The sequence below is a fragment of the Enoplosus armatus genome, chromosome 13 (assembly GCF_043641665.1).
Source record: "Enoplosus armatus isolate fEnoArm2 chromosome 13, fEnoArm2.hap1, whole genome shotgun sequence".
In the NCBI taxonomy this organism is placed as follows: domain Eukaryota; kingdom Metazoa; phylum Chordata; class Actinopteri; order Centrarchiformes; family Enoplosidae; genus Enoplosus; species Enoplosus armatus.
The window spans coordinates 1,017,894-1,031,269 of NC_092192.1; the positions used below are offsets into that span (position 1 = coordinate 1,017,894).

General features: G+C 43.2%; 3 protein-coding genes across 3 annotated transcripts; all 3 read left to right on the forward strand.

Moving 5' to 3' along the window:
• The first annotated feature begins 2,883 nt into the window (after positions 1 to 2,883).
• Positions 2,884 to 3,828, forward strand: LOC139295405 (olfactory receptor 52N4-like). The gene has a single exon (XM_070917599.1). It carries the CDS (start codon positions 2,884 to 2,886, stop codon positions 3,826 to 3,828), a length of 945 nt encoding a protein of 314 aa, XP_070773700.1.
• Positions 3,829 to 5,520: 1,692 nt separating this feature from the next.
• On the forward strand, positions 5,521 to 6,453 carry LOC139294980 (olfactory receptor 52D1-like). Its single transcript, XM_070917015.1, has one exon. The coding sequence runs from the start codon at positions 5,521 to 5,523 to the stop codon at positions 6,451 to 6,453; it is 933 nt and encodes a 310-aa protein (XP_070773116.1).
• Positions 6,454 to 8,386: 1,933 nt separating this feature from the next.
• LOC139294971 (olfactory receptor 52N5-like) lies at positions 8,387 to 10,560 on the forward strand. Its single transcript, XM_070916998.1, has 2 exons — positions 8,387 to 8,409; positions 9,588 to 10,560. Exon 2 carries the CDS (start codon positions 9,610 to 9,612, stop codon positions 10,558 to 10,560), a length of 951 nt encoding a protein of 316 aa, XP_070773099.1. The 5' UTR covers positions 8,387 to 8,409; positions 9,588 to 9,609.
• The last annotated feature ends 2,816 nt before the right edge of the window (positions 10,561 to 13,376 follow it).

The window sequence follows — 13,376 nt, forward strand, 5'->3', positions numbered from 1 at the left end:
CAAGTTACATAAAGTAGTTTCAACTCTGTCGCCAGACAAGAACATTCTGCAGATCCCCAGATTACATTCAGTGACATCACTGACACGCTTCATGCTACACCCATCCACCACCCCGACCTCCAGACCGTCATAAAGGACACACTAATTCCAGCATTGGAACTGAACCTTAGTGGACACGTCCAATATGGATGGATGTTTACCTCTTCAGTTTGGACTGGGACCACTTCCTGTGATCAAACTGGCACCACTGGGAGACGATCTACAGCCGGTCTCCTACTGACCCCTGCCACTCCCTGTCACCGCCAAGTTCCCATTAACTATAATGAAGAGAGCAAACGATAACAAACGTTTTCTGTCTATCTGTCTGTGTTAGTTTGTGTTAATTAAACACAACTTTAATTGGGAATATTTGCATAAAACCAGCTAAAACTAACTACTGTTTTGACACAGGGTGTCTGTGTCAAAACGAGATTAGCTAATAATGCAATTAATATGCAATTTCACAATTTTTATTAGTTGCCCTCTTTGCCCTTTTTGCCCAACTGGCAATGCAGTCTTGCCTGGATGCCCTATGGTACAAACACCAAACCATAGTATTAAATAAGGTACATTCATAATTATTAACACAAAAACCAAATGGAAAGGTAGGAGAAAGCCAATGAATTGTGTCATTCTGTGATGTCAAATCATGAACTGTGTTTTGCACAGAGTTGAAGTCACAATATTAAGGTTAATAATGTTGTTTGAGTGTCTAAAACCCTTGGGGGGGGGGGCTTGTTGATTCAGTTGTTGGGGTGGGAGGTCAGGGTTAGCGGAGGATTCCCTGCAGAGTTTCTTCGGCTTATGGTACCAATTAGCAACAGCAAATAAACATTGGTGGTGAAACAGTGAGGTCATATTTACAACACATTAGTCGGCGTGGGAGGCCTCATGGCTCAGCCCGCACCAAAGCAGTTATCATTTTACAACTTCTTTTTGACCTTTAATCCAAACCGAGTTCATTTTCTGTTTCCGTTATGAAAGATGGCTCATGAGCACAAAACAGTAATTTTACATCCAGTGGCTGAAATCATACATCACTAGAAGACCTTTAATCACTGTCTTTGTCCGATAAAAACCTACAGTCCTCTAACTGACTAATCTCTGCAGAGAAAAGCCTGTTCTGCCTACTGGCCATTCAAGAGGGACACTGTCTCAGACAAATGACTGTAGCATCCTTCACCCATCACCACGTACTCCGAGTACTCCCATAACACTGCAGCACTTACACTAATCTGAGACAGAGAACAGGAGACAAACAGGAAAGGGTTCAAGTGTAGAATCAAGAAGATATATAACAGAGTCGGTAAACAGATGCAGAGAAATCAAGCAACGTATATGTAGCCAGACCCAACAGCCGATGACCAGAGGAACTGGGCTGTGGAGAAACCAGATTCAAAAAAACTCATGGGTTCCTGTCAAAATTGTTCCAGTCCTGAAAGGTTTTACCATCATTTTAATTTAAATACAAATTCGTTTTTGAACATAATTTAGAAGAAATGTGTTCGTCTTCCCTTTTTAGCTCTCCTTTATCTTCATTTTTAATGACCGGCATATTACTTAAATCCTGATGGACATGGATGTGTCAAATACGTATTATGTTCTTAATAGATTCCAGGCCTTTAAATTTCAGCACACTTCAATCAGCTATTGCATTTTCTTATATATAGTTTCATTCTTAATATGGGGGAAGTTCCCTAAGCCTAGGGGCCCTCGGCCTCTCCTGTCACGTCTGTTTAAATGCAAAATACATACATTACATGCTGTCTGTGAACTGGCCGTTTTCTTTGTCCATCAAGAGCAAATATTTTGGATTTTCAACATTTGCAGAAAACATTTGTTCTGGTGCAAAATGTTGAATGTAAGAAAACAATCAACAATCAAAAGTCCACAGTATTCTGGATGAAAACCTGTCAAGGCTAAAATAAATAAATAAACTCCAGTTCTGTGAATACAGGCACGGTTGTATATTTTGTTCAGTGACCCCCGTTCAGGATAGCGACACCAACATTTTGTTTTGTAATTGAAGTGTTGAATTGAAAGTGGCCAGAAATGACCTTCTCGGAGAGGTGAGGGCTGGAACGTAGATCTTCTGGCTTTCAAAAGCTTTGCCTTCAGGATCAGCTCCCTTATGACGGCCACGTTACTGCTGCCGTCGCACCGATCCATGTTGATGTTGGATACACTGGTGTCACTGGTTGCTAAGTGATAGATGACCTGTCAACATGTGACGCTAAATAAAACTGTCTGCTGTCTCAGTACTGGTCCAGGGTGGAGGGGGTTCATGGTGCACAAGGTAATGCTAATAAACACACCGTAACCTCTGCAGCTGGAAAGATATCTGTAGTTTATCATTGCGTGGCTGTATTGTATTGTGGAGTTAGAATTCCCTCCTTTCCTTTACAATCTGCTCATTCACTTCTCAAGCTGTTTTCAAATCTCTCTCAGGATGATGACTCTGACAAGTGTGACAAAATGCAAATAATATGTTGGCTTTATTCGTCTTCATTAGGACTGTTGCTTAAATGTTTCTTTCCTAGTCTGTAACCAGGGATGCATCGATCAGACTTTACTATCAGTGCTCTCTTTTCCCCAAATGTTATATCTGTAAGCTGAATGGAAATCATTGGGATCATTTTATGTAACATGTGGACAGACACTGAGTCAGCAGCCTGCTGTGACTTCACTGATTGAAGCAGAAACACTGAATCTGAATGACATTTACGAAGAAACTATTAGTTTCAGAACGGTCACAGCTGGCCGATACCTGGTCTGCTTAATAAGGTCAGTGTCAGTCTGTATGAATCTTTGTTGTTGTATCACAGACTGCGGTTTTACACAGATATGGGAAAGCAGAATTTAAGTGAGGATATGCTACTCTTGGAGGGGTTAAAGGTCTCCTCCCAGTCCTCCATTCCTACCTTCACCTTTCTTCTCCTCCTCTACATCTTTGCCATGGTGTCCAACATCAGTTTGGTGGTCCTGATCCTTCGGAGCAGGAGCCTCCACCAGCCCATGTACCTGCTCTTCTGCAACATGAGTATTAATGACATTTTTGGGGCTACGATTGTCACACCGCATGTACTCAGATATATTTTCACACCACATTCTCAGCGGTTCATTCATTACATCGACTGTGCCGTTCAGGCCTTCTGTCTTCACCTCTATGCGGGCGCCACTCACACCGTGCTCATGATCATGGCCTTTGACCGCTACGTGGCCATCTGCAACCCCATGCGATACGCCTCCATCATGACCAACCAAATGGTGGTGAAGCTGTCGGTGGGGGCCTGGATGGCAGCCTTAGTCTTGGTGGCGATCCTGGTGGGCCTCAGCGTCCGGCTGTCGCGCTGCAGGTCAGTTATATTCAACCCGTTCTGCGACAACGCCTCCTTGTTCAAGCTGTCCTGTGAAAGCGTCCTCATCAACAACATCTACGGCCTCGGCTACACGGTGGTCCTGCTGGGCTCCTCCGTCGGCAGCGTAACTCTCACCTACCTGAAAATTGCTGCAGTGTGTGTGAGCAGCAAGAACAAGGTGCTGAACAGCCGGGCGCTGCAGACCTGCGCCACCCACCTGGCCGTGTACGTCTTCCTGCTGGCGTCGGCCTTCATCATCGTCATCCTGCACCGTTTCCCTCAGCTGTCAGACCACAGGAAGGTGGTGTCGGTCTTATGTGGAGTGGCTCTGCCTGCCCTGAACGCTGTTATCTACGGGCTGCAAATGAAAGAGATCAAGCAGAGGATTATCGCTTTGTGTTCCAACAGTAAAGTGACTCAGAAGAAATGAAATGATATCAACTGAATCATTTCTGCAGGGTTCGTGTTGAAATGACTCTCTTGCCTGTGAATTTCACAGAAGTAAATATTGATGCCATTTGAGTATGACAGGCTTGATGGACTTTGTTGTATCTGTAATATTGTTTAATCTATCTCTTAAATGAATCACTGTTTGGCTGTCATATGATTCCATGATGGTTCTGTTATCTGCCACCAGTCAGCTACAGTCCTGTGTTAGAACAATGAACAGAAACAGAAACAGTTTTCAGCTGTGATCAAGAAGGAAAATGGTTTTGGTTTGTGATCGACAATATTCATTTAATATAACAAAGATGTTTTTGAGCAAAAATAAGCACACACACACACACACACACACACACACACACGCACAATACATAAAAACAATCTAAAATGAACTCAGTACGCTGAAAGAACCTTTGACTTTGAGATTTTATTTGATCACCAACAAAGTGCCTTAAATACAAGGTTCAATGTGTCTGTTCATTTCTTCTGGTCAGACACGAAAACACTGCACAGTTTAGTCATCGCGGCTGGAACATTCCTCACATGTCCACTCAGAGTTTCCTGATGTTTGAGGATTTCATGAAATCAATGAGTGCAAATGAGCTTCAAACTAAAAATGAGGTTGACTCAAAAAGCTTAATTGACCGATAAGAACTAAATGTTTCGAAAACATACACAAGCAAATATTTAGTGGTTTATACATTCATACACAAAATATCTGTCGCACACTTTATGCAAATATGTTGAATTAACACCCAGCGTCATCGTGCTGGGTGCCGAGAATCAACGGTTGCCAAGCAACAGTTGACGTGTCAGCATGGGATGCTACAGGCCGCTGAGGCACCAAATAAAAAGTGTCTGCTGTTCCAGTGCTGGTCCGGGGTCGGAGGGCAGTTTGTGTCGTGACGGACGCTGAAAGACCCTCAGCTGCTGCCTCATCAGTCAGTTACTGTTTGTCTAAACGAGTCGACAGCATGCTGTGAGAAGAATCTATGCTTCAGTTCCTGCAGCAGCAAAGAAATCAAACCTTCTACTGAGCACAAAACTTTATCTTTACTTGTCTTTAAGCTTTTTTAAAGAGTCGGTTCACCCAAATTATAGATCTAGTTTTAGTTTTATTTGCCATGTTTTCTGCCATCACTTCGGAGGTGAGCGGAGTTTAGTTTGTGCCGTTCACAGCGTCGTATCTGTCTTCCACTGTCTTCCCACTAAGAGAAGAAAGTGCCCCACCCGGGGAGCTTTCCCTGCAGGTCGAGGGTCTGAGGAAAGCGGAAGATTGTAAAACCCCTTGATTCTAACTTATTGACTTGTCTGTTACTCTGGACTGACACACACTGTCAGCGGTTTGCTTTAGTAGAAATGGCTTCCGGTGAAAAGGGTTTGTAGCATAACTGTTCCTGGAAACACTGTTCCTGGAAACACTGTTCCTGGAAATCTTTATATGCCATGTTAGGTGAGGAAAAGTTTTTTTGTAATTTAGGTGAAACAACCCTTTAATCAAATGGCAAAATATCTTGGACGTCTTATTCAGAATAACAGCAGCTCAGAGTAACAACGTTCTGTGTCTAAATATTTAGGTTGACTGTGAGTCAAAGTGAGATCCTCTCGCTTCTCTGTCACCGTAGACATCGCAGTTGTTATCCAGACAAAAGTCTTTATTGTTTGTGACAGATGAGATATGGAAAACCAGACTTTCAGTGAGGATATCCTAATCCTGGAGCGGTTAAAGGTCGCCCCCCAGTCCTTCATTCCTGCCTTTATCCTCTTCCTTCTCGTCTACGTCTTCATCATAGTGTCCAACATCGGCCTGGTGGTCCTGATCCGTCGGAGCAGGAGCCTCCACCAGCCCATGTATCTGCTGCTCTGCAACATGAGCATTAATGATGTTTTTGGGGCCTCGATAATTATCCCTCATGTGCTCCGAGATCTTTTAAGACCAAACTCAGAGCGGTTCATTCATTACGTCGACTGTGCCGTTCAGGCCTTCTGTGTTCATCTCCATGCAAGCGCCTCTCACACCGTGCTCATGATCATGGCCTTCGATCGCTACGTGGCCATCTGCAACCCCCTGCGATACGCCTCCATCATGACCAACAGGATGGTGGTGACGCTGTCGCTGTCGGCCTGGGGAACGGCGTTCGTGCTGGTGGCGATCCTGGTGGGCCTCAGCGTCCGGCTGTCGCGCTGCAGGTCAGTTATATTCAACCCGTTCTGCGACAACGCCTCCTTGTTCAAGCTGTCCTGTGAAAGCGTCCTCATCAACAACATCTACGGCCTCGGCTACACGGTGGTCCTGCTGGGCTCCTCCGTCGGCAGCGTAACTCTCACCTACCTGAAAATTGCTGCAGTGTGTGTGAGCAGCAAGAACAAGGTGCTGAACAGCCGGGCGCTGCAGACCTGCGCCACCCACCTGGCCGTGTACGTCTTCCTGCTGGCGTCGGCCTTCATCATCGTCATCCTGCACCGTTTCCCTCAGCTGTCAGACCACAGGAAGGTGGTGGCCGTCCTGGGACACGTTGCCTTGCCTGCCCTGAATGCTGTTATCTACGGGTTACAAATTAAAGAGGTCAGGCAGAGGATTATGGCTTTGTTCCACAACAATGAAGTGTGATCAGAGGACAGGATGCTTTTACAGTATAATAATAATAATATATTTTCTAATAATAATATATGCAGCAGGGTCGAGGAATAACCATAACATTGTATGCGCTGCCTGTTCATCACTCATTGTTACTGAACTTCTGTCTTATTGATCAAAGGTGTTTCACATGAAACACATGATTCCAATCCAGTATAATCTTTATAAAATCTTATGAACTAGCTTTTCTTTTTTTTTTTAAGGTTCCTTTAATGAGTTTTATTTTTTCAAATGGTTTTTTGAGGAATTGTGACTGTTTACTCTGACAAGAAGTATTAAAAGATATATGGACATGTTTTCATCACTGATGAAGTTATGTTGTTCGGAGTAAAGGGACACTTACTGCACTTCTAGGACTCACAAGGGACAGATCAAGGGAAGACAACTGAAGCAGCTTTAGGTTATCAGGGTTATTTTCTCCAAGGCAATTTACAGCTCAATACGGCAAATATTTTATATATAAATACATTAATGAAAACATTGTAAAAACAATAATAACTAATTTATAAAACATAATTGGATATTTATTGGCCATTGGTGAAGCCATTTGCCAACAAAGAATATGTAAACATGTCAGATTCATCACACACTGACTTGTAGGACACAAATGAGATCGTTCATTACATGTTGATGTATGAGATTTATTTGATTGATTTGTGCTGTTTTTCATTATGAGAAAAATATAAACTGTATTAAAGCAGTAAACAAGCAGCAGTTCTGGAGGCCTCGAATAAATGCATTCAGGACAAAACCTACACATGTGGATTTTGAACGCTCTCTAGTGCTTTTTAAATAACAGTAATGATTCTGGAACGCTGAAGACGCGTCCTTCGTGCCGAGTATACGTCACAGCTCTCACTGTTTATATAAGGACCGGAGGACCAGCGACAATGGCTCTGGTACCCCGTACTGCACACCGGGGACATGGTCGTAAGCCTTCTCCAAGTCCACCAAACACATGTAGACTGGTTGGGCAAACTCCCATGACCCCCCAGTAACTCTGCGAGGGTAAAGATCTGGTCCACTGGTCTACTGGTCCACGGCCAGGACGGAATCCGCATTGTTCCTCCTGTCTCTGAGGTTTGACAATCGGTCAGAGCCTCTTTTCCAGCACCCTGGAATAAACTTTCCCGGTGAGGCTGAGCAGTGTGATACACTGATAATTGGAACCACCACCCCTGCCACTGCACAGGCACTATCCTGGACCTCCACAGTCTGGCGCCTTGCCGCTGAGGAGCTTCTTGACTACCTCAATGACCTCTGCCAAGGATATGGATGAGGCTTCCCCTGGGTCTACAATCTCTGCCTCCTCAACAGAGGACGTGTTGGTCGGGTTCAGGAGTTCCTCAAAGTGCTCTTTCCACCGCTCGGCAATAAGCCCAGTCAGGGTCAAGCCCTGCTTTCCCCTCCGTCTAACAGTTAGCCAGAACTTCCTCGAGGCCAACTGAAAGTCCTTCTCCACAGCGTCCTGCTATGACAAGTCAAAATGTCTGCGGTGAAAAAGGTCTATGGTGAAACTAGCTACCCCAGCAGGCTGTATTAATATACTTTGATGCTAGCAGGACCAAAAATAACTAAATCAGCCACGTTGTCTGCCGGCCAGTTAGTGCCACTTAGTGGTGGACTCTCTCGCTGTCTGAGGGGCAGGACCAGCAGCATGCGGTGGGCCACCAAAATACAACGCCTCTGTAATAAAACACACAGGGAACTGTTATCTATTTTACCATTTAGAGGCTAACTAGTTTTCTAGCATGTAGGAGCATCCAAGGCACCAAAAGGAAACACAGTGTTGTTCATGCCACAAGTTGCCTGGTGACAAACTGTTCAGAGTGATGCAACAAACCCTGGAGTATGGGGGGGCAGTCATCCAGTTTATAAAAGGTGTCGGACCACCTCGCGTCTGAGCGGAGGAGGTTCATGTCAACAGAGGTAAGCATGACACTCATCGTACAAGGTCGAGAAATGATGTCGTTTGTTTACTGAACAATGCCAATCATGTTTTTATACTTCATGAAACGTTGCCTCAATTACTGCAACAGCCTTTATACTTAAATGAACATGTATTAATGGGCCACAGAGCTCAGTGAACATCACACCTGTTCCAGCCTCCTTAAAGTGGCTCCCAGTATGTTTCTGATTTGTTCTAATATCTTACTGGCTGAGTCATCCTCTAAATGTCTTCTTAAAACACACTTTAATCGGAGAGCGTATCCTGATTTTATGTGTTTTAACTATTTTACTCTTTTGTTACCTAAAGGTTCCCCATCTGATTAGACATTTAACACTTGAAATGAAATCTTGAAAACATGAAAATAATTGAATCAGAATCAGAAATACTTTATTGATCCCCGGGGGGAAATTATACACTTTACAAATATACAATTTGTATACATTGATGAACAAAAGTAACTTGGAATTAAATCAAAAAGGAAAAGGATTAAAATCTGGAATATAGCATTCAGTCAAATCTTCTACTGCAAAAGTAAAAATAAATGATGTTTAAAAGCAGTGAAAAGCAGCTGGTTCAACATTCACCACAACACTCTTTCTATTCCCAGACTGCACACAGCAGAGTTATTAAACCATCTGCAGATTGTTGTCTGTAGACTCACAGACGGACCTTGATGGTTCCCGACTGAACTGCTGCAGAGAAACCAGAGCTGCTGTTCTAAAATATGTCTGACAAATATATTGTTGTCTGTTGTTGATTGACTGATGTTGTATCCAGCCTATGACATTAAATCACAACCTAAATCAAATTCAAACTCTGTGAAATAGCAGGTTTATACTTTGGCGTTCAATGGAAGTTATTTGTCAAAAAGATTTCTATGTTGTTTCATTGTGTTGTACATCATGTGCACACAAAACAAATTACTTTATTTATTATTTGTAATTTCTGGACATACATTAAGTCCTGTTTCAATATGAACATATTGTTGTCTATTGTTACTAAGTGCTCACATTTCTAGCACTGAACGTCTACCCCTCCGTTCTTCCACTGTTTGTGTAGATTACTATCTACCCAGTTATTATTATCCTAAAGAACTTGTTATATATTTGATATTAAACGCAATTCAAATCATTCTTCTCTCTCCCATCCTCACTAGGCTTAAATCAACCCTCTTCACGATGGAGAACCAGACTTCAAGTACAGACATTCTGCTCCTGGAGGGGTTAAAGGTCACCCCCCAGTCTTCCATTCCCGCCTTCATCCTCCTCTTCCTCATCTACAACTTCATCATGGTGTCCAACATCGGCCTGGTGGTCCTGATCACCATGGAGAGGAGCCTCCACCAGCCCATGTATCTGCTCTTCTGCAACATGAGCATTAATGATGCGTTCGGGGCCACGACGATCATTCCTCACTTGTTAAGTGACATTTTTGTTCCAAGCGCAGACCGGCACGTTCACTACATCGGCTGTGTCATTCAGGCTTTTTGTGCTCACTTTCATGCAAGCGCCACTCACACCGTGCTCATGATCATGGCCTTCGATCGCTACGTGGCCATCTGCAACCCCCTGCGGTACGCCTCCATCATGACCAACCGGATGGTGGTGACGCTGTCGCTGTCGGCCTGGGCGGTGGCTTTATTGATGGTGGTGATCCTGGTGGGCCTCAGCGTCCGGCTGTCGCGCTGCAGGTCAGTTATATTCAACCCGTTCTGCGACAACGCCTCCTTGTTCAAGCTGTCCTGTGAAAGCGTCCTCATCAACAACATCTACGGCCTCGGCTACACGGTGGTCCTGCTGGGCTCCTCCGTCGGCAGCGTAACTCTCACCTACCTGAAAATTGCTGCAGTGTGTGTGAGCAGCAAGAACAAGGTGCTGAACAGCCGGGCGCTGCAGACCTGCGCCACCCACCTGGCCGTGTACATCATCATGTTTGTGTCAGGCTTCATCATCATCATCCTCCATCGCTTCCCTCACTTATCAGACCACAGGAAGCTGGCGTCCATCTTGTTCCACGTGGTCCCTCCTGCTATGAACGCTGTTATCTACGGACTGCAAATCAAAGCGGTCAGACAAAAAATATTCATCATGTTCACCAGGAATACAATGAGTGTGACGGAGGTGAAGTGACTCAACAGTGAATGAAATGTAAATAATTGTTAATAATTAAAAAACATGTTCTTACTCTACGTCATTTCTCTTTCTTACTTTTCAAATTAATTTCACTTATCTACACACCCATTCAGTCATTCATTCATTGTGTAAAAGTACTTTTAATTCATATAATCAAATAGTTTGACTTGCATGTTTCACAGCTGATGTAACTTACTGTGTTCACAAACACGGCTGTTTCGAACAAACCAGAAATCATAAAAGATGTATATTTGACTCGTTGTAGTTGCTGTGTTAAATGACCTGCCAGTCAGTTTGGAGGGATAACTGCTTCCAAATATGATACATATTTGAGTTTAAACATGATGTTTTGAATCTTTATATATATATTTATATGTACAATTACACAACATCTCTTCATACCATAAGTATTACATGCAGTGTGGATTTTTTTCCTGAATCAACTTAGTTTAAGCTTTCAACAAGTGACAAACATTCAAACAGATGAGATCTGTAATCACATTTTGCCGTCTCAGAGGGCTGAAACATGATTACAGGCTGGAAGAGACACTTTGCCTTCTCATTAAGGGGGGTCCCACAATGCACAATGCTAATATACAAGACTAAAGTCTGCCGTCATGCAAGCAGCTGTGAGGCTGCACTTTGGCACAGTGGTGCTTGGAGCTAAATGCTAACGGCAGCATGCTAACATGCTCACAATGACAACGCTAACATGTTGATGCTAGGCTGGGTAGGTATAATATTTACAATGCTGATCATTTCAGTTTAGCGTGTTAGCATCTTAGCAAGTTAACATTTGCTAATTGATCTCCAAATGTATGAATGTGAAGCACATTTCATGACTGTTGAGACACTCAAAACGGTGGCAACAGAACAAGTCAGAGGATCACGTAAGTCCGTAGGATTATGAACGTATGTGCAAACATTTGTGCCAATCCATCGAGTATATGTTGAGTTATCTCGCAGGAGAAGTGTAAAGTTTGACCTGCTGGTGCTGCTACTGGAGAAGTCAAAGGATCACCAAAGTCATTTGGATTCATCCTCTGGGGACAATGGATATAGTGTATGAACCAAACGTCATAATCCATCCAATAGTTCAGTCAAGACCCAGGTGGTGGACCGACCGACAGACCTGCATTACCTTCCATGGAGCGATGCCACTTGTATGTCTAGGAGACGCAGGGGAGACAAAAGAATATATGAGACATTTGTTAGTTATTTTATCAACCTGGAACCAGATCCAAAATGGACCCGGTTATCAAAACCCAGCCTTAAAAGCGGACTACTCATGTTCCATGTAACGCCAAATCTGGAATACGATCAAGTCTGACGTAAGACGACAGCGGACACGAGTTGAGAGAAGTTGAATAAAGTTGAATGAAAGGAAAACATCATTAACCATGCCATGCAGAGACAAAAGCCCTCAGGGGTGTGAAGGCCTACAGGGCACCAAGACGGCCAGAAACGGCCCTGATTGGAGAAGCAGGGGCCGTTCAGTCAGCTTATAAAAAGTCTGTGCCAGACCACCACTGGTCTGGCTGGTGGAGGTTCACATGAACAGAGGTATATCTGACTCACACACTCATACAGTCTAGCAATGTTGTCCTCTGCCGTTCACTGACTGTGTCTGATGTGTTTTGTTGAGAAAGAAAACAGTGAAATGTAAATCTACATGAAAGAACTCAAATCTGAAATGAAATGGACTGAAAGCAGGAAAACAATAATCAGTTTTATCCACAATTAATACTTGAAAGAATTCAACGTTCCTTAAATGAAACTTGATAAATGCATCAGAGACGCTTCGCATGAAAGATTCCTTCTGTCCTTTAAACACGGGATGAATCTGCTGTTTGTCTGAAGAAGCAACACCTTTAAGCAGTGAAGACAAAATAAATCTGAACTATACTTACATGAAGTGGTGACTTGTTTCCTGGCATTACATAATATTTTCACCAACAGTCAGACTGGTTGATTTATTGAACTGATAACATAACTCAGTTCAGTGGCGTCAGTGCTGCTGTGCTTCTGTGTCCCAGCTGTTTCGCTGCCGATCGAACATCTTCGAGCTTCGAGTGTTTTCAGGATTTGAATTTGTCGTTCACTGAAACAGGCACAGCTTGTGAAGGGTGAAGTGCAAAATACTCATGACTCTGGTTTTAGATACAAAGCTTTTATGTAACAGGTCTGATAATGTGACTTTATTCTCTGAAGGTTTTAAGACGTCCAAATGCTGTAGTCTTCTTTTACATGTTGGTGTCCTGAGTGACTCAGCAGCTGGTTAGTACCATAGTACTAATAGTACTACTATTAGTACCATAGTACTATTAATACTATAGTACTAATAGTACTATTAGTACTAGTAACATTCAACATTCAACAAGTGTCTAAAACAACGTCAGACAGAAATACACTCATACTGTGAGGGCAGGGGGGCCTTTTCACTCTAAATCCTGGAGTTATGATTTTTAAATCAGATTTGTTTAGTGACAATTTTGAGATTCATCTGGAAATAGGAAACGTGCAGCACACACACACACACACACACACACACACACACACACACACACACACACACATATTAAACTCTTAAACATCGAAGGATCTCCAGGATGTTGGTTGGATTTCAGTGTTTCAGCAGACACAAGAGCATGTAAAGGTGTTACGGTGCCTGTACGTAGAGTTCAGATAGAACAATAGAATAAAAGGGTTCTGTTAGAACATGCAGGATATTTAGACTTTACTGTAATTTCTTTGTACATTTTTCAAACTCGTCGCTGCCTCTTTCAGAGCTGCTCTCATGAAACAGCCCAGAA